This window comes from Dermacentor albipictus, chromosome 4, assembly GCF_038994185.2.
Source record: "Dermacentor albipictus isolate Rhodes 1998 colony chromosome 4, USDA_Dalb.pri_finalv2, whole genome shotgun sequence".
NCBI classification, from domain to species: Eukaryota; Metazoa; Arthropoda; class Arachnida; order Ixodida; family Ixodidae; genus Dermacentor; species Dermacentor albipictus.
In genome coordinates this window covers 31,425,377-31,453,253 of record NC_091824.1, presented here as the reverse complement: position 1 = coordinate 31,453,253, position 27,877 = coordinate 31,425,377, and the positions used below count along the sequence as shown (strand labels likewise).

Genomic DNA, 27,877 nt, shown 5'->3' with positions numbered 1-27,877 from the left:
CATCGACGACCTTTCGAGCCAGCCGACCACCTTCGCCCCTGAGCCGTCGGTCTCGTTCAACGCCGGGTAGCCGCTCTTCCTCTCCGACGTACATTCCACAGGAAAACTACTCGGTGCAGCTGTCTGAGGTGATGTTTCATCAACAACCGGACCTGGAAATCTTATACTGACACTACCTGCCCGTGGAAACATTTTCGACGTTGAGGTAGAACGACTTATAAATGTGCTGACACTTACCGTACCATGAATAGTGCACGTTGCAGGCGGCGGCCTGCATGTGTACAGCCCGGGTGATGATTGTCAGCAATAAAACGACCACTTTCTTTATTGTGCTGGAGCGATGCCCGCGTGACCTGGGCCAACGCTTTATCGTCTCATTCTGTCCTAAGGGACTGCTCCACCAACGTTTTTCACCTTCCCTCCGACGGCGATTCTATTTCTAATGCGCTCCCTTCCTTGTGCACCACCGACTTCGCCCAGTTTCACATATCTTTGTGTGAAATTGTCTTGTCGAGTATTTCTGTGCGCTCAATGCTGTCAGAATGATTACATAGTTTTATCCTACGAATATTTCATCGCACATCCAGTTATAGCTCCATTGCCAGCCTCTATTAACTTTTGCCACGCCCTGACGATAAGGGTGTTTCTGGAGGGACAAGCAAACACCCTTATGAGTGCAAACTTTCTTTAGTGTAGCCTGTTCTTTTCATGATATTAAACAAGGAGGAGAGGGGGGCATATTGTTTACTGGTTGACAGCCGCACATCTCCGGAAACCACTACCAAATGTTATGTACATGAAAATTACTTCTGCGCATGCGAAAAGGTTTGCCGCTGCAGTCTTACGAATCTTGAAGCGCTGAGCGTGAAATGTCACAATAGCTAGCATAAGAAAATTATTGAACAAGCAAATTCGAGTAGCTAACAGAAGTCGTACTGCTTGATGGCAGATGCAACTGCGGCATAGGCGCATCACCGATGCCTTTAGCAAATGCACTGGACAGCGGTTAGCACTCATATGTCGACATTCTGTATTTCTTTGCTACTCGCCTGTGGCGTCGTATGTAGATGTGCAAAGCGGCCACACGTACGTTTCGCACCTTGGAAGGGAAAGCACCTGGCCCCTGAAGACTACGCACGTCGCATTAGAAACACAGGCGGCTAGAATGTCTTATGCTGAGCCGAAACAATTATTATTCAACACTAGCTACCCTTGTGTGGCTGGCCGTTCTACGCATCTGTCTCTACGCTCAAGAGGCCCCTTGTCGATTGCGTTTAGTGTATGTACCGTACACATGTCTACCTGTGGTGTGAAAGACGGCGTAAAGGTAGCTCTTTGGTGCAGCGGGTATATGAAGCACTTGGTGTTTCGTCTTCGTAAGCATGACATGATACGCCTGAAAACCTTCCACCAATTGTCCATGCTCTTCATGGAACATGCATACCCGCCACTCACAGGCAGCAGCATGCAGCACTGCGCTGTAGAAGAGCCTTAAAGTATTAAACAACCAATACCTCAGGAGCAAATTTCATTTCGTGCTCACTTTTTTCTTTTATTTTTAGAGAGAAATGCCGCTGCGCAATTGAGTCGCACAGATTTCATGTCACCCCCCGTACATTTGGAGCCCCTTGATTTCCTTGTACGCACGTGATAGAGCCAGATAAAAGGGGATAAGAAATAGTGGCCTAGCAGCCACCATCTTCCTCAGCCGCTTTCTATATATGGCGCGCACCGGCGCATGTCTTCTGCCTCTTGCTGCGAGCTGCGAGGTTTGAATGAAATGGAAGAAGCATAAAGGAAGCGCTTCTTGGGCCCGGCTCTGCCATTGGTTCGAACGGTTCTCACGTCTTTCTCTTGCTCTGCTCCCTACATACTTGTGTAGACTACGTTATACCCGCTGGCCTGACGCCTTTTTTTTTTTTTTTTCACTGGCATGACTGCCCTTAGAATGGTTTGAGCGTTTGGCAGTGCCTGGATTTCGCACTGCGGATAGCCCGGCGTTGTTACTACCGATTGCAGGCGACAGTCCGAATGAGATCTCTTCCGCGAACACACATGCCTGCTTGGCGTCCGCCGTATCCATACCACTGCCTATCACCCGTCGGCAAATGAAATAGTTTACCACCTTCACAGCCTATCTAAAAGCCACCTTGATGGCCCGCCAGGCTCTCTCTTCTTGTGCTGAAGACCTTCATTTCGTCTTGCTTGGCGTTCGCTCCTCTTTCAAGGAAGACCTCGGCTGCATGGCTACGGAGCTGGTCTACGGCACAACATTGGGGTTGCCCTTTGAATTTCTCGTGCCAAATACTGTTGACACGTTCAATCCAGAAAGCTATGTTTGGCAGCTCCGCTTCCCGTTTGAACGCTTGTGTCCTTGCCCCAGCAGGGTTGAATCTTCAAGTAATGTTTTTTTGAGCGAAGACATGCCTTCAGCCAGCCACGTTTTCGTACTGCGTGAAGGCATCCGACCATTTTTTACGCCTCCTTAAGACGGCCCTCCCATGGTACTCAAGTGTGCCGAAAAAACTGTTATCGACCTCAACCGACGTGAAGAGGCCGTCGTGATAGGTAGGTTCGAAGCATCCTACCTAGCCACCTCGCCATAATTATGCGCTTTTTACGGCTTTACAGCGGCTGAAACCACGGATCTAGCCCATCGCCCGGTATGAAAAGCTGTTTCTTGAGCACCACTTCCCGTTTCCTAAAAGAGAGGGGGGGGGGGGGTACAGCCCTGTAGCAGCCAGCATCGGCTTCCTCGGCCGCCTTTCATATGTGGCGCGCTCAGCGCTCGAGATTCGTGCTGTGAGCTGCGTGATTAAAATGAAATGGAAAAAGAATGAATGAAGAGCCTCTTCGGCTCCTGCCATCTGCCCGAACGATTCTCAGGGATTTTGCTCGCTGACTCCCACATCGTTGTAGTCAAAGAGGTTCAGAAAAAGAAAGCTGGAGTGGCAGCTCCCTGTAGTTTCTTGCCAGTACAGTCGAAGCCAGAGTTTGCCTATAGTTCTACTCTGAAATAGGGCCACGACAGCTGAAACTTCTTACAGCTCACGTCCTTTTGGTCAGTAATTACAAGGGCTGCGGGCATTTGAAAATAAAATCTCGAAGTTATTGCCTAAAATCTTACCTTTGGCTGCATATAGATATGATGTGCCATAAATTTTGAAGAAAAGAAAGCGTTTAGGGTTCCTTTTGAAGCCTGTGACAGGAAGAAAGACGTCCAACGATATCTGCACGGCTAAATTAGGCATCCTAAATAGGACCAAGTGCGAAGAAAGCTTATCGTATATTCTCCGCAATTTGCTAACGTTACTTCATTCTAGCCACCGTAGTTACTTCTAGCCTATGGTAAGACGGCGGTGGTTCGGCTTCGCTTTTGAGGCGGCATTTCCACTCCAGCGAATTATTTTTTAAATCTTCATTGTTGTGGTCCTACCCTCGATCCCTTTAACGGCTGCAGCGCAGGCAGAAGGCGCAAGATTTGCTGGACGCCTAAGCTTCGCCGTCAGGAGTGAAACACAGTAGCATTTAAAGAACCCTAACTGCTTCGCATGCTTCCCGGCAACTGCAGCTAACCGTTACCCGTTCCTGGAGACGCTGGCGGCGAACGCTGCGCACAAAGGCGAGCTTTCTGGTTACGTCAAACGCCATCTGGAAAAGGGGTTGTGCTTCAGTTTCGAGGTAGCAGAATTATGTTTCCTCGCATATAAAAATCACAACCAACACTATCATATCTGTAGGTTGTGCGTAAGCCGTACTTTACCAATTTTCTTAGGCACTTTACTTTGAGTATTTCAATTGGTTCAGTAACACCTATGGGCCACGCGGAAAGGTCTGCGTGGATCGGGATGCCTGGTTAGGGAGGATGTTATTCTTTTGCATCCGGACATCGCCGCAGACGTCGGCGCCGACACCGACCCCGGATTTCCTGCGACACGAGGCCCTTCACGCTAGGCCCGTATTTGTTAACCGGGCAGGAGACCATTAAAACACAGCCTTCTATCCAGGCCTGTCGGATCCTGAACGCCACCGAGTCATCGATGCATCTAGTGCGGCGTTACTGGTTCCTGGTGCGCTGCTGCAACGTTCGGCTGGCATGCATGCACAACGTCCAGAAGTGCGTGCTGCCTCAAGCCCACCTGCTCACGTGGAACCCGCACTCGGTGTGGCCCGAGGTGGCCAGCCTATTGCTCGCGGGACTGCTCTGCCTGGCCGTGCTGTGCTTTGCCGAGACCAACGTGTGGTGGATACTTCGCCGCATGTGCGGGTACCAGCCGCACCTGTACGTGACGCGAGCGCCGAAGTGCCTGCTCAACGAAGGCCAAAAGGAGCGGTGAGCGGGGCAGGTTCAGGGCACGGCGCGATTCGCGTAGTTTCTTTTTTTTGCATTTCTTGGTGGAAATAGTTTTGTGGTTATGCATTCAATGATAAAGGAGAGAAAGATCTGTCATCACTTGCCCATCAAATTTTCATTCGCATGTCTTGTAGGGCAGGCGAGCTTAACCGGCAGGTATAATTCTAGTACTACATCAGTGCGCTACTTCTAAGTACGGTAACATCTTGTATCTTTACCCACCACTGAGAAAAATAGCGGCCCGTAGAGTCATTTTTTTCTCACGCAGCAGTTTTTTGCGAATGTGCCTTTATCGATTTATTATATTTAGTTCAGGCTACACACCCATTGTGTTACTTTGTCACAACCATAACTATATCACATAGGTAGTACAGTTGTCTGTTCGGGTACATTCTCTGTGGCGCCCACTCAGGGACCCAACTTGTCTCGCTTATAGGCCAGACAGCTGCCAGAAGTTTCGGAGACGTTTCCAGTGGCCCATATTGTCTGTTTGCCATGACAGAGCCAGCAAATCCCTAGTGACTCGATTTCACCATCCTCCCGTAAACTGTCAGAAAAATACAAACTCCACATTGGGGTGAGGAGCCAAAGAAAGCTCTGAATTTTAAAAAAAATATCACATTGAGAAAGCTCTGAATTTAAAAAAATCTAACATGGCGGTACATTCATCCTCTAAGAATTATTAGTTACTTCAATGCTATTAGCAATTTATCGTATAGTGGGTGGGTAAGTTTGACGAGATGTTTTTTGTAATGAATAGTTGATAGGCGGCAGAAAACTAGGTGGGGTGATGTAATTAGGAAATTTGCAGGCGCAAGTTGGAATCATCTGGCGCATGACATGGGTATTTGGAGATCGCAGGGAAAGGCTTTCATCCTGCAGTGGACATAACGATAGACTGATAATGATGATGATAGGCGGCACGTGCCCAATCAACCAAATTGGCATCAACCAGGTTAGTTAAAGAGCAGAACACACCCAGTCGCAAATACCATGTGACCTATGTTGGCGGCAAAAGGGTTCACTGAAGATGGACCTGTAAGCAGTGGCACGTACCTGCGACCCACGGGAGCGTAAAAGAATGTAATTGACGAGCGGCCTACCCAGTTGGTGCATACTCAACGACACAAATTTCCGTCGAAGATGTTCGTACTAAAGCACCTTATATCCGAAGAGACATACCCAGTGACGCAACTTGAGCCTGCTGCAGATTTTTAACCCGGTTCTCTCAGGACACCAGCATCTAGCTGGTGTCCTGACTATTGACTACGTAGGGATCCAAGTTGGCCGGAGAAAGGTTGGGTGCGGACATAAACACACAGGCACACACACACACGCACATGCACACACACACACGCACACGCACACACACACACACACACACACACACACACACACACACACACACACACACACACACGCGCACACACACACACACACACACACACACTTGTAAATAAATAAATAAATATATAGCTTGCTGTGAGAGCAGGCGGGGCTGCCGCTCTAGGCATGAGGAGCCCTTTGTTAAGTGCTCGAGATGGGCGCACAAGCAATTCCCTTGCACTCTTGTGATTAGCTCTACATTATACAAAAAGAGCGTTGCGTGTATGGCCATTTAAAGGAACATGCGCAAAAAATTAAGAAAAAGGAGAATAAAGGCGCACACATGATGGCTCGTGTTACCGCGTGTGGGTGTGACGCTCCATTTTCTGAGAATACCATTCTGGGCAGGAGCAGCAATGCCTCTTCTAGACTTGCACTTAAGGCCTTCTTCATCAAGAAGAATAGCTATAGGAGTATATGTGAGCCTTCTATCTAATTTCTTTATGCTGAATGTGACTTCTACTGCAACCGCTTTTGACGTGCATGTGCCTGTTCTTTTTGCTTGCTATGCGCAGGTGCGAAAAGCGGATATATATGTACGATTCTATCCTTCCAATAAACAGTTGTGCGTGTAGCGGTCCTCTTTGTACACCTCTCTTGTGAAAGTGGTTTTTATCGTGTACGATTCTATCCTTCCAATAAACAGTTGTACGTGTAGCGGTCCTCTTTGTACACCTCTCTTGTGAAAGTGGTTTTTATCGCTTTAAGTTACTAGTTAAATTATGAAAAAGGAACTAGCCCAACAATTAACTCTTCTAGAAAAGGCATCCAGCGTAAGACGAAGGGTCTAAGGCTAGAGTGCACATTACGAATATCAACATCGGAAAGGGATCGAGTCACGTGTGTGCACAGTACTCCAGACTACATCAGAAGAAAGTAACGTTACAACACTTTGGAGGGGGTTGCGGCAAAACAAATGGCAAAAGAAAGAGGTGGCGGCAGTGTCTTGTTGGGATGAGTGATATGCTAATATAACGAAAGGTAATGCAGCGACTCAGGCCAGGTGATGAGATGCATGTAAAGCATATCTGTGAGGGTACCCTTTGGACGTTTCGTAAATCTATTATATTTGGGATGATGCGCTGTCGTGAAACTGTTGCGAGTCCAGCACGAGCGCAGACGTTCGTCCACAATTTTCGAAAGAAGGCAGAGGCTGCAATCAGTGATGAGATAACGAGGAACGCCGTGGTGTAGTAGTTTTCGTGGAGCGGAAAGTGCGCAAAGTAAGCAGTGCAGCTTGTCGACATAGTCTGCTTGATTGCTTGTCACGCGACCTAATCTGTGGCAACAACAATTCATTTGTTACAAGAGGTCAACGTGTGGAAAGGTCCCAGCAAGCCTAGTCCAACGCAGCAAAATGGATCGCTAGAGACATCAGTGGTGTGACGGCGACAGGCTGGGAGCAGAGGGCTTCTTCAGGCGTTAGTGAAGTTTGAAACACGCAACAAACATCGGGGGTATGTATAGAAGCCTGGCCAAATAAAACATGTCGTCGCAGACGATCAAAAGTACCAGACACACTCACGCGCCTGGCGGTGGGGGCACCGTGAAATTCTGGAAAGATGAAAGAGGGGAGGTATTCCAGTATACCAATAAGATACCGCCGTCAGAGGAGTGTTGATTACGGCGATATAAAGTGTCCTCACGTATGAGAAACAGATGAAGCGATGGGTTACTTGAGATGGCAGATAGGCGTTCTATCAAGGGAAAAGGAAGCGTCTGGCTCTGCTCTATTGCGATATTTGGAAAGGCCGTTATAGAAAAGCGCGGAGGTGTTCTATGTTCATTCTCATCTTCAGTGAAGCCAAGTGGCTAGAATGCAGGGCGTGATAACCAATTTGCGTGCTGATGCAAGCGGTCACGTTTGGTGGTGATGGAGAAGGTGTACTCCTGTAGCCATAATTGCCAGTGGGCAAGGCGCCTTGTTGTTTCTTTATGGCAGGATAGCCGGCAGAGTGCGAGGTTTCGTTCTGGCCCAGATGAGGTCCTAAACAATGGCGTTCCATGATGAAGTAATTCCGCTGAGGTGTTGATAGAAGGCGACTGGTATGAGCAGTGACTAACTGTTGGTCATTCGGTGCTTAGGCGAGGATCGGCCTATTTCGTAACTACTGACCTTTGTAGGGACTTGAGTTTGTGCAGACGGGTCGATTTGGGTTAGTAAAGGCATAGTGACGAGTGGGGCAATCAATTGAGAATAGGCTTCAATTTGCTCTGGTCCTCAGCGAAATGAGCCGTCCGCCTGGAGTAAGAGGGTAGAAGACGTGCGATCCTAGCAAAATAATTGATAAAATGCGGGAATAAGAACACAGTCCCATGAATCTGCGCATGTCACTCGAAGTCTTAGAGCCCTGGGAATTCACGGACAGCTAGGCCTTAATCTGGATCAATTTGCACCCCAGTATGGTAGACAAAATGTCAGAGGATATTTAGCTCAAGACGTCAGAAAGTGCGTTTAGAAGAGTTTAGAAGAGTGAGAGAATACAGCAAAGATAGCCGAAAGGCGCTTAAGGTAGCTTTCGGAAGGGGAGAAAAAGAAATCACGTCGTCGAGATGACACAAGCAAGTAGAACATTTGAAGTCTATCAAGCGTTCAAAGGTAGCAGGGGCATTGCAAAGTCAAATGGCATCACTCTGAAATTACATAATTCCTCTGAAGTAACAAACACTGTCTTCTCAAGGTCCTTTTGCTCTCATGAATGCAAGTGATATAACTTTAAACAAGTTACGCGGTATAAGCATGTCTCACTTCCTTATTATGCGTGCCCATCCTAAGCAAATGGCTTCTTTCGCAGCCTCAAAGATGCGGGAAATCATGCGTAACAGAGCAACTCTGAACCCCTTTTTACTTTTCAATCAGTGCTAAACTTTCTAACTGAAACTGACACCTTACAAGTGATTTGGCCAGGCTACTTGTAGCACGGCCTCCACCTGGAGGTCGTAGCTGCAACGAAACCATTTTCTAGAGCACGTGTCTCCCAGCCCTTGCGTTCAAGGCCTTGCTGAGGCACTAGTGCTACAGATTCTACATATTTTACTGATCACCCCTATCTCGTGAAACATCTATTGTCATCGGAGAAACGATCAATCACTGTCATTTTTAATATATAGATATTCTTATTTTACGCACTTTAGAGCGAATAAATTTTAGGTCTTTTTACATCTTCATTGCACCACAGGCATATTTTGCATTTTTATTGAATATTTTAGGCCACTATACAGCCGTGTTTTATTACTCCTCGCAAATAACACTCACATATCATTGAGAAGCACTCATCGTTGACTTGGCGCTCTTTGGCCACATCTGGCCCTTGCTCCAATAAACACTACTAATCAATCAATCAACTCTGTTCGCTCGCAACTTAGTCTGTCCCCTTCGCTGGTCCAAGACGCCGTTGATTCACTTAGTTGACATGTCGCCAAGCAGCCTCCTATACAGAAGCAGTACAAATGTGCACCGAATCGGAGATTGACCTTGAAAGAAATGCCCCCCTCCCCCCCTTTCCTGGCTTCCTCCCTCAGTTCGCCCAAGCGTAACTCCACGAGGGAAACAGGAGCCCTCCCTGGCATCCGAGTGGGTGGGTCGTTTCATAGTTTGACTGTGGCTTGCGCATGCCATTATCTCAAAGGCCACAGCGTGAAACGAGAGGTGTGTACTTCGAATATTGCCTGGTGACCTGTCTCAACAGAGTTCGAATGTAATGCATGTGAACTCTGCTGCGAGCGGGTTGACTCGGTCTAGCTCGAGATATTCTTGTTAGTGCAAAAAGCACTAGTGATATAGAGATTTTGTCTAGCCAGCCTCAGTCATGGGTCCCTATATGTATTAGGAACGATCCGCCTATAGTATAAAGGCCTCTCTTTCGCTATCCAGGGATCACGAACGTCACTTTCAAGAAATTGCCCTAACCGTTACGTCGACTGCACAGCAACCTCAATGTACAGTACGATAATTTAGGCAACGAAAACTATAAATATTGTTCTGTATATTGAAAAGCAACACTATCTACGCGAGCCATCTTGGTTTCATCGAATCTAACTAATGTTTGTCAATTCATTTACCACCCAGACACTGATGTCATGTACAAGTTTGCTATTACCCCGATCTTACGTTCTCTTCACTGATTTTTTTCTGTTTCTCAAGTTGTACAATGATCTAAAAGGAATTTTATCATCCCCTTTTGTGCAATTCTCCGCACACGCAGCCTAGTTCGCCACTTCAGGGACAAGACTCTGCCCTGCATTGACACGCTGGTGGTGAGCCACGTCCGCCAGGAGACCGGCCCGTACGCGCCGCTTCATGACATCAGTCTGTGCATGCACCGGCGTGAGTGCCTCGCCCTGTTAGGACCCACGGGCTCAGGTCGGTCGCTGCTGTTGCGTATCCTCACTGCACAAGTTCCGGTGTCAGATGGCAACGCTCACCTTCTCGGCGCCGACCTCTTCGCTCATTCGAGCGAGTTCGTCCGGGCGCTGGGCTACGCCTCCGAAGAGCGCGACGCCGTGGGTTGGCTGACGGGCCGCCAGCTGCTGCGTCACATGGCCCGCATGCGTCGCGTACCCCCGAAGGCTGTTGCGGTGGTGGTCGAACAGCTGCTACGTATGCTGGACCTTGTCGAGCAGTCCGAGCACCACGTGTCCGTATACAGCAGTGGGGAACGTGCCAAGCTGGCTGTCGCGTTAGCCTTAGTGGGTGCGCCACCGGTCGTGCTACTAGACAAGCCGACTGACGGACTCGACCCCGTGGCCAGGCGCCGTGTCTGGCACACTATCATCACCTTCGTCAAGAAGACGCACATGTCTGTGTTACTGGCCACCGAGGAGTGAGTGATTCTATCTGTTCAGGCCGGGACCCATTATCTATTAGGTGTTATAAGGCCAGTTTCTATTCTGCTGTCGCTAAGTCATGTGGTCAAGGTGCAATTCAAGCCATCGCTATTGGTTCCTATGCCCCGTTAGGGTCGACATACTACACAGGCGGAGAAGGAGCTGACAACTGTTTGTAGAACTGTAGAGCACTGGCACCCACGTAGGCTAGGTGCGGTTATCTTAATGCGAAATATAGGAAATTTGTCATGCAAAAAAGCTTAATTGGCTCTGCTCCTCTATGTTAGTGGCTCAGACGTATTTCGTTGACAATGCGACGTAGCGAGATAGCGTAATATATATATATATTATAATTGTAGCTCATTGAATGGCTATTAGAAGTGACGAAGCATTGTTTCCACATATGACGTTACACGCAAATACGTCATATTTGTCGCTCTTGCTTTGTTGGCATGACTTTTCCACTATAGCATATCTTCAGGTCTAAGCACACTAATATGCTTTTAAAACAAAGTCTGCGGGGACTAAGTGTTTAGAGCATGCGCGCTTTGAACCTTTCGATTCCTATCGTAATGATCTCCCCGCCAAAGCTAAAATTGCATAGGTAATATGAGTCTTTCCCGTTCATATAGAGAAACTGGCAGTGTCATAAATGCCGCAGTGTGTGTCAGCGAATAATTCGAGGTGGATTAGATAGTGTTTCCATGGTATGTTTGTTTTGCACAAGGCTCTTCTCGTTTAGCTCGCTCCTGCACTGATTTGAAAGGAGTGGACCATTTGAATAGACAGGTATCTCCGTCGAGTGAGCAGTTACATTTCAGAAGCAATACGGGTTACGGGTCCTCAGGAGCTATAATTCGCTGGTCTTCAGGTGCACCTTACTGTATATCGCCAGCAAATGCAGTGCCTCGCGTACGCAGCATTGAGGAGGCCGAGTCCGTGGGTTCTCGAGTATTGTTCCTGCACCGGGGACGTGCGCGGCCTATGCTTCACGAGCAAGACCTGTACCCAGATGCAGAGCGAGGATACGAAATCACCATGTCCCTTAATGGCTTGAGTGGGCTGACTGTTGCCGCTGCGCAGCAAGAGGTCAACGACACCGTGCAGAGCCTGTTCCCGGGCCGCAACATCGCTGTCACCACACTGAAGGTACAATTTCAACTGCTGAACATAGAAAAGCGCCAGAACTATTGCAGCGGCAGTAGTAGTATCAGCCGCATAACCTGATCCTACTACTACTACTACTAATCCTGCTACTACTACTACCACTACTACTACTACTACTACTACTACTACTACTACTACTACTACTACTACTACTACTACTACTACAACCACTACTACTACTACTACACCAGCTACTTGTATACTGCGGCTGCTACGGCTAGCTGCTCTAGATACAGCAGTGCTTCAACTGCTGCAGCAGTAGAAAAAATAGCAGCAAACATGTACTACTTCTACTACTTTAGTGCTTGTTCAATGACGAGAAATACTAGTGTAATATAAATTTTCGGCACAGGCTTTCGTCAAAAAGTGTCAAAGTCAGTGATAGATTTCTGGTGTGACCCAGTTGCTTATCTACGTGGTATCCGGTGATTAACAGTGAACTTCCTGGGCGCACCAGCCGACACACCAAGGCAAAACCTTGCCGCAACCTGAAGCCAACCATTTTGCTACTACCACAGTATATTTCTGTGCTACTCTTACCCTCTGACAACTGCAAAGCGAGGTTTGATCTCGACGCGTGAATAAGGACTCAATATCTTTTTATTCCCTTGGCGCCCGTTCCGTAATTTTAATGATCCACCGGTTATCTAGCCTACACCTTACATGACCTGCCCAGCTCTATTATTCATCTTAATGTCAACTGTTGAAAACAACTAGCGCAAGGCAAGGGTAATCAGATGTCATTCTAATAGGCCTTCGTGCTGCAGTGGACATCAATATAGGCTGATGAAGATGATCCTGCTCGTGATAATGATACTTTAGTCATGCATGCGAGATGCAAGAGTAATTTTTTTTCAAGCGGAGTCTAGCGAACGATATCCGCACGTTCTTCCCAGACATGGGGGCGCGCCCTCCACTCGCACGCTGCACTCTCCTAGCCTTATCGCCGGCTCTTAGCCCCCTATAGCCTCCTCTTAGCTCCTGCCATACATTTTGCTACCCTCTCCTGTCATGTAATGAAGGAAGTGATTCCAGTATGTTTAAGCATTCTGTGTCGATTTATGTCATATACAGTGGCCCAAATTCGTTTTGGTCACTTGGCTAACAATGGGCACATACACATTTGGCCCAGCGCGGCGTATGAAAGGATAATTAGGAAAACCAAGGAAGCCGTCGAATGTAATACGTTACGCAAATTAAGTAAGTGCTTGTTTTACAGATACATAAGAGCCGACAATATATGTATATATGTTTTATGTCGTGATATATTGTAACACACTAAAGCACATACCATTATATAAACACTATCCTTCTATAGAGCGCCAAACTGCAGCTATTCTGTTTGGGTGAAGTACCTAAAGGGGACTCTCTCATTACTAAAATATCAAATATACTAATAAATGAAGTAAAAGAGAGGTGGTTCTGATATCTCACGACGACTTTCGACGCTAATACGTTTAGCATTGAATCAATATAGCCGCCAACGTATTGCCGTTCTCGAAACGATTTATGCATGAAACGTGTACTGCCGCAGACTTCTCTTTCGCGCTTTCGTAAGAACACTCGGCGACAATGGTTTACCGTACATCGTCATACAAATATATCGGAGTGCATATGTCACCGTCGCTATTATGGTCAACCCATATTCAATCCATCTGCGCAGAAGCCTCGCGCACACTTGGACACATTCGCCGCAACTAATTAGCATCAACGGACATAAAAAAGCTAACTTATCAAAGCTTCGTGCGACGGAAACTCGAGTATGCTTGTTCAATTTGGCGCCCCTCACAAACTTATCTTACTAGCGATTTAGAAAGGATTCAAAACCACGCCACTCGCATTTTATATGCTCCCAGTACTCAAACGACACCAGCATCACCGTACTGAAAGAATCGCTGAATCTGCCATCACTTGAATCTCGTCGTATCGTTTCCCGAACGTGCCTTATCTGTGGTTTTTTTCAATCACCCCCAATTTACACGTCCATCTCGCAAAAATCACAGCCACCCTATAGCACCAATCAACGGCCGAAGTTCAGCCATAAATAACTCATTCTTCCCCAATGGAACAACTCTATGGAACAACCTACCTATTATTATAGCCATGTGCAGTAACCGAAATACTTTCCGCAATACGCTAAACAATCACATGTGGCAATCTAACTGAATATACTCGTCCTGTGCCGTTTTAGACTGCTTTTATGTCCCGCTTTATAATATTGTCATTGCTCTTGGATTGTTTACCTTCTGTACTGCGTTTTCTTTTCTTCTCTTTGAGTTTTTGGTTAATTGTATATTACACCTTGTACCCTTATGTAATGCCTTCGGGCCTTTAATCTGAAAGTAAATAAAAGGAAATCTAGCGTCGGCGCAGCGAAGCCTGCGTGTGGCATCCAATGCGGCAACATGGCTCCTCTCGGGCTTCTTAGGCTGGCTCATGGAGGAAGGAAAACTGAGGAGAGGCCCTGACGTCACTCTTTGTGAAGCTAAGTGAAGCCGGAAGTTGGCGTTGTTCCGCCATTTTATCGGGCCAGCTCTCGTCTCTTGTTTACATTCCTCGAGAAACCACGCCGCTGCGCAAAACCTCGCTACTCGGACGCGCACGCTCCGTAGCAATGCCAAACGAAAGGATGCAATAGCGATCTCTCATTGCAGTACCGTTGCCAAAATCATGTTGAAAGAAGTTCATCATGAACTTCGCAAATTAGGCCGTTAGGTGGAATCGCCTGCTTTTAGCGGCTTTTATGAAAATAAACATGTTTTGTAAGGCCAGCCAACTGAACTGTTCTCATCAGCCACAGGTGCCGGTCGCTGCCCAGTCCTTGCATGTTTTTAAAGAAGGCCACCTTTATCGCTGCCTTCTGCTTGCTTTACTCCGCTTGGGCTTCCTGGGGCTCTCAGGTGGTCTTGCGAACTAGACGTTTGGCGATAAGAAAAAAATGTACACATTCTCATGCACTGCAAGAACGCACTGGAGACACCAACGACACACCGATACATTTGCGATCCATTTGGAGCTTATGAGGACAAACAGATATTATCGCTGTGGCTTGAATAATCATCATGCTTTATTGAAAAAAATTCGGGTGGCCACGCATCACTACGACAGCGTGCCGGCGAGGAGGCAGAATGTCATTTCCGACTCCGCGTTTATATTCATTGACTGCGCTCTGAGGTGCCTTATTTGCACGGTAAGTGAAGCTTCATGGAACCAAAGTTTTGCGATAGCCGGAGCACGGTGCAGAACAGTACGCGCGTAGAGCCGACCTACGTGCGACCACGGAATAGCCGTTTGATGTGTTCGCGGGCGTACATTCTGTGGAGCCTTGCTCACTCTTGCAGCGCATCCGCTAACCTATCACTTCCCTGCGCTTCTCGCGCGAACAGATAAGCTACGCCTGCGGTAGGGAGGACTCGTTCCTGAAGTCAATGCAGCCGCTTCTTTCCCTTCTTCCCAGATGAAGCGTCGACTGGCTGGCGCACGGTGCCGAGGGCAGAAAAATGCACATCTTCTGCGTAACGCTGCGTATTTAGCTGCGTAACGCAATACATGTGCTGATAGCACATTTATTGTGGTACATCTGTGAAGGTGTGCCATGAACCTAAGCAAGTTGTTACTGAACACGAATGTTCTAAAACCATGACTATGCATTCTTGCATAACGAACGTTCTACATGCCGCAAATGCACTATGCGCTGTCAAAAGCAGGAATCACTGACCTGCGAGGCATTCATTATACAGATTCCGAAACCCATCGGTTTCGGCCTGCGATGGCACGTTAGCATGATTCCGCCGAAGAGGGCAAAATTTCCCGCGAGTATTCCTTCGTTCGTTACCATTGTTGTGGCGCGGTACATGACGTGCAGCGTTGCATGCCCGTTCATTTCACGATCCTGAGTTCCTCCTGTCCCACCTGGCCACAACAACATCCGGGAGAGCACGGTCCAGATAACACAGCGCAACAAAACATGGAGCCTAACGCAAACCTGCCCACTCAGTGCCTTTGCCATGGTACGAAACCTACGGTGCAACACGTGTGAGCGCACAGAACCATAAGAAAGCCACCATCGTGGCCTGAAAGCATGGCCGCCACAGCAAAATAAATGAAATAATCACCAAAAGAAAGAAGAACCTATTATTCCATTTCCTCCGCACTTTTCTCCTAGCGCGCGGACGGGGTAGGGCCTCTCCTCAGTTTTCCTCCCTCTATGGGCTGCCTCGATGTCACCGCCAACTTCCCGCCGTTGAGGGTGGTGACACCCTTTGACCATGCCCATGCCGTACCTCCACCATATTGGGTCGGAGCTGTTGAAGTGGCCGTACAGGTGCATGCTTTATTCAGTGCGGCGCGCTCGTATTGCAGCTGGTTGTCATTTCAACGATGCTGCGCACGTGTTCTTTAAGCTCATTTTTTGGGATTTCAACGTGCGAGGAAAGGTGCTTGACAATTTTATTGCTAAAACTACTCCGCCATGCCCGTTTGCTGCGCACCTTTGTGTACAATCTCAGCGGTAAAGCGAGACCCATGTCTTGTATTCTCCCGTGACCTATAAATAAGCAAAGAACCTAGGACCTCGTTCATCTAGGCCATGTTGTTTAAGTTTGTGTCTTCGTGTCAAACGGTCTTCAGGAAATTTTCTGATGCGCTAGGTGTTTGCAGTCTAAATAATTTAATTAACGTGATGAGCAGCGTGTTAAAACTCAATGTGTCATTTCTAACAGCCCCATGCAGTGAGCATCCGAATGTCAGAAAAATGTTCTTGGGAAGTATTATCCGGTTGCCGCTAAGCACTTAGACTTGCCCTGATTGTACCAACCAGATGTAACGAGTGTGATGGAATGTGGAAGTAACACCGCCGCAGGTGTAAACTTGAACTCATCTGTTTTAATGTTTATAATGGGCATATACAGAAGACTTGAGCTTTTCTTTGTTAATGCTCTATAGCTATACGGGGTGACCATTTTTAAATTTTGCGATATTTTTAATGATAGCCTGAGGGCTATAACCTGCTTATATTGCCATTGAGCTGAATCCTTCGAAGAGGCAGACAATAATAGCATGAGTAATGAAAAGCCGTGTTCAAGAATTATCAAAAGTTATCTAATTAACTTCATTATAATTAATCTACGGCGCATATCGCAATTTACGAATTGTAGCCGGTGAGATTGCAAGGCGTACCCACTGGAAATGGATTTGCTGGATGACAGCAGTGTCCAAGTACTACCCAGAGTGTGGTACGAAATAAATGGGCGTTCCAGTTACTTTTGTGCTTGAGGGCATAAAATAGCATATTGTTAAATAATCAAGTGTAACAATAGGGCATTTTTATGGCGCGTTTGATAGCGCACATCTCGAATCTGGTGTGATTCTGGAAATTCATTCCAATTGGGTCTGCCTTGCAATCTAACCAGCTACAATTTGTAAATTGCAATATGACCCTCAAGATAATTAATTGAGTGAATCAGTGTCTTTTTTATTAGTTCAATGTGTAGTTTGACTTATCGTGCAAGTTCGGTCCGTCTATCCGAGCATTTCACCTCAATGACTAGAACTATTTGCAACAGGCGATTTTTAACGATTCTGGAAAAATTATTATCTGGGGAAAATTATTACCCCGTATATTTTATATATTTGCTCATATTGACGTAATATTTCTGCTGAAAGGCACAAGGTGCAGAGAAGTAATTAAGGGAAAATAAGACACCCACCCAATTGTAGCAATTTCTACAAAAGAAACCCATGCGAGTTCCTCCATAGAAAAGCCTCGCAGTTGAAGAAGTCCTGGTCTGGGACTCGAACTCGGGACCACTGCGTTTCCGGGGCAGCTGCCGTACCATATGAACTGACCAGGCAGCTAGCAGATGGCAGGCAAAAGTCGAATTTGTCAAAAACTCGAAGCGAAGGCAAAAGTTTGCGTAATAGTTCTGCGGAAACCCGCAGGCTTTGCTTTCGAGGAACCCGTATGGGTTCCATTTGTAGCAATTGCTACGACTGGGTGGGTGTATCATTTTGCCTTAATTACTTCTTTCCACATTGCGGGTTTCCGCAGAGCTTTTTACGTCAAACTCTTGCCTTTGCTTCGAGTTTTTGACAAATTCGACTTTGCCCTGCCATCTGCAAGCCTCTAGGTTATCTCAGATGGTAGATGGTTGCCCCGGAAAGGCGGTGGCCCTGGGTTCTAGTCCCGGACGAGGACAGATTTTTTTTTGCAACTGCGAGACTTTCCTTTCGGAAAAGCCGTATAGGTCTCTTTTGTAGCAATTGCTACGATTGGGTGGATGTCTCATTTTCTCTTAATTATTTAATCTGATGTGCCACTAAGTTTCTTTTTCGCAAATTGCTATGCTTATCATGAGTCATTGCATAACAGAACTAAGGCAAATGTGTCATTCAGTGAAACATTTAAACACTATATATGTGTATAATGCTTTTGCTTTTCACTTATTAAACACAATAAATTCGGCGGTTTTACGAGCCAAAACCACGATCTGATTGTTATACATTTTGAGCAACTTTAAAATAATTTCCGCCACCTGGCGTTCTTTAACGTGCACCTAAGTACACGAGCGTTTGCCCAATTCGCCCTGTTTGAAGTTCGGCAGCCACGGCCGTGATCGAAACCACGAACTCGGGCTTGCTTTCTGGCACTGGGATAGTGTGCCTCTGCGAATTTAAGGTTGTTTCCGACCCCGTGCATTATTGTCTTTCACACGCACGATTTGTATCTTGATTAATACAGTACCTTCAGTTATAGGTAACGCTGCCGTATTGATTTACCTTGTTCTTACCTATATCTTTTCACGGCACTACGCAACTGCAGTTTTACGGTCAAATGTTGCATCAGTCTTTTTGAAGAAAAACCTCTAGAACATTCAGTGCACACCAAATACGTCAACGTTATCCTTGAAACAAAATTGTTAGTGTAAGCAATAGCGCGGTAAAAACTCGTTATCTGCTGGGCTCCAAACTTATCCTAGTACTGTTTCACGGTGAGCATTCAACCTCCGTTTCTAAGGTGAGATGTAAATATTACAATGCACGTCATTGTAAAAACTGTAAAAATAAAAAAAAACTTGCACTGTTAGTGAGCGCAGAGTCTAAATCTGCGATCCGTTGTAGCGCGTATTTACGTCCTGGCGGCGAAACCAGATGAACATGGCGGCGAAACAAGATGTGTCATCACCCTATAGGGAGAAGCGTGGCATCGAGGCACCCCAGGCTTCTTGACACGCTCCGCCATTTGGTGGCGCTGCTGAGAAGTCCGCACTTGGCTTCTGAGACGAGAAGCGTGGCACGCCGTTGCCAACTAACGCTGAGGATTGGTCCCTCACTTGCTGCACACATCATGGCACATACTCATTGAACTTTGATGACAAGTCGGCGAGAGGTTCACTGAGGAGCAGCACATGCCTAGAGCAATAATTGCGCAGCTTGACAAAACGTTGGCTTGAAAAACGTTCATTGTAAATCTGCACATATCCAGTGCATTTGTAGCGCATTCTGGTAAATCTTCCGGTTCCTGTTTTTGAGGAACCTTATCACAGGGGTTTGATTCCGGTCAGCATTTAGAGAAACTTTAGGAAATTCAGCAATATAGGGGAACTTTTACAGCAGAGCGTATTATGCGGACCCTGTGCCATCATTGTCAGACTTCGGTAAAAAGGGGGCCACATGTCCTAGCGGGAGTAGAAAAGAAGAGTTCAACAGGGGAACAGGGTTGGAGTGACCCCATTCCACCTGTAAGAATGCTTTCTTATACGCTAATCTTATGCGGTGGTCACACGGTGCACTTTCGGCGATCGAGCCAGATCGGCATAGAATTTATCGACCATTGATGCCACCCTGCCACGGAAGGAACAAGTGTTATGCTGGCGGTTTGTGGCCAACCAACGGCGCGCAGCGATTGAAACGCGATACTAGGAGCGCGTGGCTGCCGACACTTCTTTCTGGTGCAAGTGCCGGCATCCACGTCAATCGTCAAACCAATCCAATGATTGCAGTGCGCGCACCTCCAGTGGTGGGCCTTGAGCCCAATAAACAGAGCTTTGGATTAGGGGTTCGGCACATTCCATCTCAGCTACAACAATGGAAACACCACCAGTAGTGCGTACTCCTGATAAAGAAGTTGCGTACCGCGAGCGTCAGTGAGAGTCGGCTCGTGAACGGTCTCGTCGTGGTAGGGCCGACTCCGAGCTGTCCGCAAGAGTTGCCGAGTTTAAACGATAGCGCCGGATCCCAAAGTGCGCGCCCGAGACGCGGAAATACATCGGCAGCGCCGGGAGGCCGACCCCGAACGGCGCGGACGAGACGTGGAAACACATCGGCGCACTCCTCAAGCATGCTCACCACGCGAAGCAGGCAAAAGGGAAAATGAGGGGAAAGAATGGCGAAACAAAACACCTGAACAGACTGCTTACGAAGTTTGACTTGCAAGGTGTAACACTCAGTGTAACAACACAGCTTTGCTGTTCGGCCATCTTCACGGACTGGAAGATGCGGTGTTTTTTTTTTTTCATCATTGTCATGCGGCCCGTTCCCATTCGCACATGTTAGTTACGCAAGTCAGCGTCAAAGACGTTCATTGAAGAGCGGCACACACCTAATGGCACGTACCCAGCGACCCACGTTGGCGACAAAGAGGTTCCATTTAATACGAAGTCAGACCAACTGGCCATTATCCTGTGCTGCATGTTGGCGTGAAAGAGTTTCTTCTAACAGCCGTACCCAGCCAGTCCCGCATCTTGCAGTCACCCATGTCGGCATGAAAAGCTCGTTGAAGCGCGACACATATGCACACATTGGCACATACTCGGCGGCTTAAGTCAGCCTGATGGTTGTTTTCGAACCGGTTCCCATAGCACAGCAGCCCAGTGCAGTGCCTGTTCGACCACGAACTACCCAGTGGACCCCGAATGGCAGGAAAACGGGTACATACAATAGACATTGATACAATCATATGTGCGGGAATTATATCTCTGTGTCTGTGTGTCTGTACATATATATACACAACTGCCGGAAAGTGCTTGAAGTTCCATAAAAATGCAAATGAAATAACATAAATAAATAGAGCTGCAAATTGTTTCAATATGAACATACGGCGAAAGAAGGCACTCTGGAAAGCTTAGGTTACTTTATATGATAATTAGGAGCCAAAGCGCAAAGTCATGAGCAAAGACATCTCATTTTTCTTTACCTCCAGAAGATATGGGCTCATCGCGGAGATAATGCAGCTAGAAAAGTCACCTGACATAAGGCAAACGCCAAGTTTAATGCCAATTAAGGTGTCCTATTTGGGGGCTACTAGGCAAAGTGCAAGTAGACACAAGACATTGTGAAAATAAGACTGTCCGTGGCGGCAGGTGATGCGCGTGAGCACACACGTGAGATCCAACACCAACATCGCATTCATTGCCTTATTGCATGGTGATCGTTCTTTCGTTGTAATGTCAACTTTCTGGCATTTTTCGTTCTACTGCTGTGACAGCATTGTCGTATCGTCGTTACCACGCCAGATTCGAGCCGTCATCCTAACACCTACGTCATCATTTAATCGTCGTCATGCCATCGACGACATCGCATCGTTCTTACAAAGTGCCATCATGCCATCGTGGTCGTTCCATCAGCGTCACTTTTATCAACGTCAACTCATTCTCGCGACGCCGTCGTCCTGATTCCACCTTGGTCAACTATATGTCGCCATACCATTGTAATCGATTTAGCATAGGCATCACTGCAGCATCGGCACCACATTGTCGTCACACCACCGTCTGGACATCGTCGTAATACCATGGTCGTCAGGGTCCTACCGTCATGCTACCGTCGTAACTCCAGCGTCCTGATTCCATGGTCACACCATCGTCATTATACCATAGCCCCATATTGCGCTTAGTTATGACATCCATACGTTCCAAGAATTGCCCCACAGGGGCGTTTTCGTCAGCAGGCATTTGGTATGCTGCGACACAACGTACCCGAGCTCATTAGGGTTCGACCCTACCCCTTGTAGCCGTGTGTAACTTAGCCATGCCTGGGGAAAGCAGGATGCTGGAGGTTGAGCTAATGCCGAGTGCTCGGACCTTTAATAAGGCCCCGCCGGCGGAGGCAACACACCTCTTTGGCCTGTGCTTCTCATAGACGGCACCTCCATACTGACCTACCTGGAGGAAACCTGCAGTCGCCTTTTCCTGTCTCTGTCTACAGCCTTTTGCTTTCCCTCTCGCTGTTTCTTTTTTTCTGTCTTCTTTTCAGTTCTTCTTACTTCCGAATTTTCTGGCGGCAACGGTTTACCGTGTGTATTGTATCCAATCTTGGGTATACCCGCCGTGGTTGCTCAGTGGCTATGGTGTTGGGCTGCTGAGCACGAGGCCGCGGGATCGAATCCCGGCCACGGCGGCCGCATTTCGATGGGGGCGAAATGCGAAAACACCCGTGTACTTAGATTTAGGTGCACGTTAAAGAACCCCAGGTGGTCAAAATTTCCGGAGTCCTCCACTACGGCGTGCCTCATAATCAGAAAGTGGTTTTGGCACGTAAAACCCCAAATATTATTATTATTAATCTTGGGTATGTCCATTGGGTTATAGAGCGGTGCGTAGATGGGGTCTGCAGATTTCACGGAACCTACAGCGTCCCCATGTTGGGCTCGGGGGTGGGTGGATACCACCGCCACCGAATTTTGACACTAGGTATAGCAGGAGCTTTCCCCTGCATTCCAGATCGGCTTCCAAAAAAAAGGTTGCATCAAAGTACCTTTCGAATTCAGATTTCGGGTAAATCCAGGTACATTCATACGTTGTCGTGTCTTACACAGCGAAGGAACCAACCCAATGCGACAGCTCCCCCCTTTATTCGTGGCAAAATGCCTCAACGAAAAAATCATAGAAGACTACAAAGCTAAAATGACATGTTGGTATTCTCCTCGAACTTAAAGAGAAAGAAAAAATGCAAAAGAACTACGATCTCACCAGCATTGGTGTCATGAAAGTGAAGATCTCACCCCACCGATCACTAAATACAAGCAGGGGCGTGATCTCAGAAAAACTCGTTACCATAAGCGACGAAGTACTCCTCGAGAGTTTCAAGGAACAAAACGTAAAGTCCAGAGAATAACAATTAGAACAAACAATGAACAAATCCCAACCAAACATATGATTCTTACTTTTCGCCCCAGCACTCTCCCACTTCACTCGAAGCACGTTATGCAAAGAACAACGTTAGGCCATACATTCCGAACCCAAGATGGTGCTTCAAGTGCCAAACGTTAGGGTATGCGTCACAATCACGTAGAGGTAAGGCAACATGCGCAAAATGTAATGCCAATGACCACCCCTCGGACAACTGTAATGCTCCTCCGCATTACGCAAACTGCAAAGGAGATCACGCTGCTTATTCGCGATCTTGTCCTTTCTGGAGGAAATAGAAATACTTGCACTCACGGGAAAATAAAATCTCTTTCCATGAAGTAAGGAAGAAATTCTCTCACTCACATCGAACGAGCTATGTCAGTGTGGCGCTGCAGGGGGCAGCACCACGTCGGTTCCAGGGGTCTACAGGGGTCACAGCCAGTGGCCCCGTAGCACCTCCATCCGCCCCCTTGCTGGCAGCAGCCAGTGCTTCGCCATCATCATACAAAGCGGGCCCACAGACGGTTGTGTAGCAGAGCCCAAAATTTAAAACGAACTTCGAGGCCTGAGACGCGCGTCTCAAGGGCTAGTGTTCGGTCCTCCAGCGCCTCGGAGAAAACTGTAGAGGTCGGCCCAAAAACCACGACTTCGTCGATGCCGAAGGAACAGCGCTCCCTAGAGTGCACTAAAAAAGACAAACTTGTAACGGCGCAAAGAAAGGGCCAGGTAACCAGAACTATTGCCGTCCTCGATTAGACTGGCTATCCTTTCATTCCACGTAACCTATGGCGTTCTAGCCCACACACATATAAGTAAACAGTTTTATTTGCTTTACAACGGCTCTCGTCATCCATTGGAACTGTATAGATCTGATACATAATTTATGTGACATAAAAGACATAATAAATAGGTTGTCGCCAGTGGCGTTCTGCCTTCAAGAAAGAAACCTAAAGCCCAAGAACAGTCAAATCCTTAAAGGTTTTGCCGTTGTCTGAAGGGGCCGCCAACACTCTAGCCGTCTGCCAGGACGAGTCGCCATAGTCGCGCAAGGTGGCACTCCTACCCGAAATGTTCATTTGAATACTATTTAGAGGCCGTAGCCGTCATCATTCTGTCTCACAAAACCATCACCATTTATTCACTGTAAATTCCAGCCCACACCCATTTTACTACTAACCATTTAGAAAATTTAACGCATCAAATGCAGGAGTCATTAGTCTTAGTAGGAAATTTTAATACTCGTTGTACTCTTTAGGGTAGTGTCAAAGCTGACCAAAGTGGGTAACTCGTTGAAGATGTTATTCTGTCTAATGATATTCACCTTTTAAACTCAGGTGCACGGGCCTACTTTTCACTGACTTCCCGCACTTTCAGTTGCTTACATTTAGCTTATTGCTCACCATCTCTTTTTAATGATCTTAAACTGGAAACCCTACACACGTCACAAGGTAGTGATCATTGGTCTCAGTTCTCAAACTATTATCACCACCAACCTTAGTCACATGGTCATGCCGGTGGACATTACAGCTCGCTGGCTGGCTGGTTTTTATGGAGAATGCGAAACTGGAAGTTGTCTTTTCGCCATAATTAAGCCATCACGAACTTAAGAAAAATTGATTGAGGTCATAATCTCAGAGACATCAGTCATCCTGTATTGTGCGAAAAAAAGCTAAATCCTTGGTGGACAACCAAATGTACTGAATCTCAAAAAGAACAAAATAATACCTGGGCAATGATACTGAGGTACCCCGCGTATATTAACCTTCTAAACTTCAAACGGGCCGAAGCCAAAGCGCGATTTATTAGAAATAAGGCGCAGAAATCATCATAGCAAAAATACATATCTTCAATTTAGTGCGGTCGCATCAAAACGAATGTGGGACCAGGGGAGGAAATTTCAATGACAGTACTCATACACAATACCACTACTTACTTGTCTAAGGACACAAGCACTGCAGGGCCAGGCCAGCTGATTAGGTGAACACTTTAACAAAGCCTCCATCTCAGCAAACTACTCAAATAGATTCTTAGAATATAAATAGTCTGCGGAGAAACAGATTAACCATCACTGGCGCTTCGAATGAATTGTATAACATCCTCACAATACAGGGATTGAATAGAGTTCTTTCTGCCGGTAAAAAAGTGCTAACAGGTCTTGACCGTACCTACCACTCAATGCAGGCACACTTATCTCAGGCATCGGTAGAGGCACATCTTAAATTTTCAACAAGATACGGGAGTCTGGGATAAGGCCTACAGATTGCAAAAATGCAGTAGTAGTGCGTTTTCTAAAATCTGGGGACACCGCAACATCCCCAAGCAGCTACACCCCCATTCCCCTAACAAGTTGTGTAGCGAAATCACACGATAGCATAATAAACAGAAGACTCGCATTCATCCTTGGAGCAAGAAGCCTAATAGATATGCACCATTATGGACACAAAAAGCACTGCACCACCACTAATCATCTCGTGCGACTAGAACATGAAATACGTGACGCGGTTGTACACAAACAACACTGTCTCGCAGTTTTCTTCGATTTAGAAAAAGTCTACAATACCACTTGACGATATGGAATTTTGAGAGACCTGGATGACCTGGGAATTCGTGGCAGAATGTTAAACTGTCTGATTTCATGTCTAATAGAACATTTAAGGTGCGTCTCGACACAATACTTTTGCGCACATTTACACAAGAAAGTGGCGTTCCAAGAGGTTGCATTCTGTGCACCACACTCTTCATAGTTCAAATGAACTCCATTGATAAAGTCATTCCATCCTCTATTATGCAGTCAATATATTTCGACGATTTGCAAGCGGCTTGAAAAAGCTTAAGATCAACCCACCTGCGAAAGACAACTACAGATAACGATAAATATTCTCCCACAATGGGCTGACAAAAATTATTTCTGTTTTTTTAACATACAAAACTGTTAGTTCTGTCCTCCCAAAAGCGAGGAGTGCACTGCAATCCAGTTCTGACATTCGATGGTACAACGCTGCTGGTCAAAGAAGACTATAAATGTTTAGGAGTAACTTTTGACAAAATGCTGAACTTCCTGGCCCGCATTAAGAAAACAAAAATCAAGGCAAATAACACACTAAATATTCTCACAGTATTACAGCGCAAGCACTGGAGATCTGACTGAACATGCCTATTACGTATGTACCGGTCGCTTGTGCGTAGTGTTCTGTGCTACAGTAGTGTAGTTTATGGTGCAGCTAGGCAAACTTACATTAAACGACTTTATCCAATTCACAATGGCTAGCGGTGCCTACAGAGCATTGCTTGTCAGAAGTTTATACGTTAACTGCAAGGAACCTTCCTTATAACATCAGAGAGTACTACATGCACTTTTCTATGAACTGAGAACTCGATCATCGCCACAACATATATGCTACGATATTGTAACGCAATGCAAACCACGGGTGCACTACATAAAAAGCCTAACGTGATTGGGCCACTTGTCTTACGACCCGAGGAATACTGTAAGACTTACAATATTTCTCATGAGGTCCTGCAGGCTGCTGAAAAGCCACCAAGATTGCCACTGTGGGGAAATTTTACAGAGTTATGTGATTGGACAGTAACACACCTAAAGAAACAAGACATTCCACATGAACGCGTAATGCAAGAGTTCGGAGCTATTCGCAAAAAATATAAAAATTGCACCGAATTTTACTCTGACTGCTATAAAACGCAATATACGTGGGTGTCGGAATCGTAACGAAAATTGGGAAAGTACCATTTGGATAAATGACTTTTCTTCAGTTTTTACCGCCGAAGTTTATGCTATATGGACGGCAGTAAAAGAAAGAATAAGCACCGACAAGCAAAAGAATGCTATCATTTATACTGACTCGTTAAATGCCCTCAGAGCTCTAAACTCTCATTGTGAACCTCTGCTTGGTGATATCCTAAACACTGCGGCCTTTAATAAATACGGCAGAACCATTAAATTCTGCTGGGTCCCAAGCCATGTTTGGATACCAGGGAATGAAGCACCAGATAGATGAACCCTTATGACAGCGCGCAAAAGCATAACGCACACAACACTTCTATGCAAAGACAGTATGCGAGCGATTCGAAGGCCCTGGCATCAAAGTGGCAACTAGAATGAGACTCATAAATAGCAAGTTACAAGCAACAAAAGCCGTGCTTGGGGAGTTGAAGTCGTGCAGTCACCAGCAACGCTTTCATAAGGTGATCCTATGTTGATTTCGAATTGGGCATACACACCTGACACACACTTTTGTACTTCGAAACGAAAACGTGCCAACTTGAGAGAAGTGCCATGAACCATAATAATATGACATGCCCACATATGGAAATACGGAGACGGAAGCTTTTACAGAATCTCTATAATTTACTCATACCTTTACACCCCACCCCGCCTCGATACTGGGAGAATATCCGATAGTGCCTTTCACTGACTTGAAGTTTTTAGATGAAACCAGTTTTTTGTATGGACTCTAACGCAGCTTTCTATGCTTTAACTTTCCATTTCTTAATATCACGTCGCTGGGGCAGCATGGCCCTTGTAGCTTTTGCGCGATTAAACCCGAATGAACAAACTTACAAAAATGCCTCACGTGGCATATCTGATCATGAAACGTGCTTTCTACCTTAATAGTTTTAGTGATCTGCTCTCAGGCGTCTGTTGCTGCGCTTAGCGTCGGCGTTCCTCAGCTTCCTCCCTCAGCATAACCGAACAAACGAGCACAGCGAAGTTCACAAGGACACACAGGTGGGCTAGTTGGTATGCATTATTTACAGAGTTAGCAGAAGCACATGGACGACGAAAAAAGAAAGACGGGACACACCACAAACTGCAAACTTAGGACCCTTGCTGAGTACCTTGCTTACTTGTCCTGGAAGAAGGACGTCCCCCGCCGCATGGACTGAATTTCGGCTACCGGTGGGCTTCTTCGGGACGCAGTTCTGCAGGAACTGCAACGCCTGTTGCCACAGAACTTTTGTTCTGGTGCGCGGGATACCTAAACATCCCAGCCAGCGTGCT

General features: G+C 46.6%; 1 protein-coding gene across 4 annotated transcripts in view; it reads left to right on the top strand.

Annotated features, from left to right (window-relative positions):
- LOC135900146 (phospholipid-transporting ATPase ABCA3-like) overlaps positions 1-27,877 on the top strand; it is a 153,054-nt gene that overhangs the window by 121,040 nt on the left and 4,137 nt on the right. For 3 of the 4 annotated variants that reach the window (XM_065429589.1, XM_065429590.1, XM_065429591.2), the window contains exons 16-18: positions 4,008-4,333; positions 9,946-10,563; positions 11,488-11,716. In XM_065429589.1, coding sequence (XP_065285661.1) covers positions 4,008-4,333; positions 9,946-10,563; positions 11,488-11,716 — 1,173 coding nt within the window. Of the gene's footprint in view, positions 1-4,007; positions 4,334-9,945; positions 10,568-11,487; positions 11,717-27,877 lie in introns of those variants that run through there. The other variant, XM_065429592.1, reaches the window with a different exon arrangement.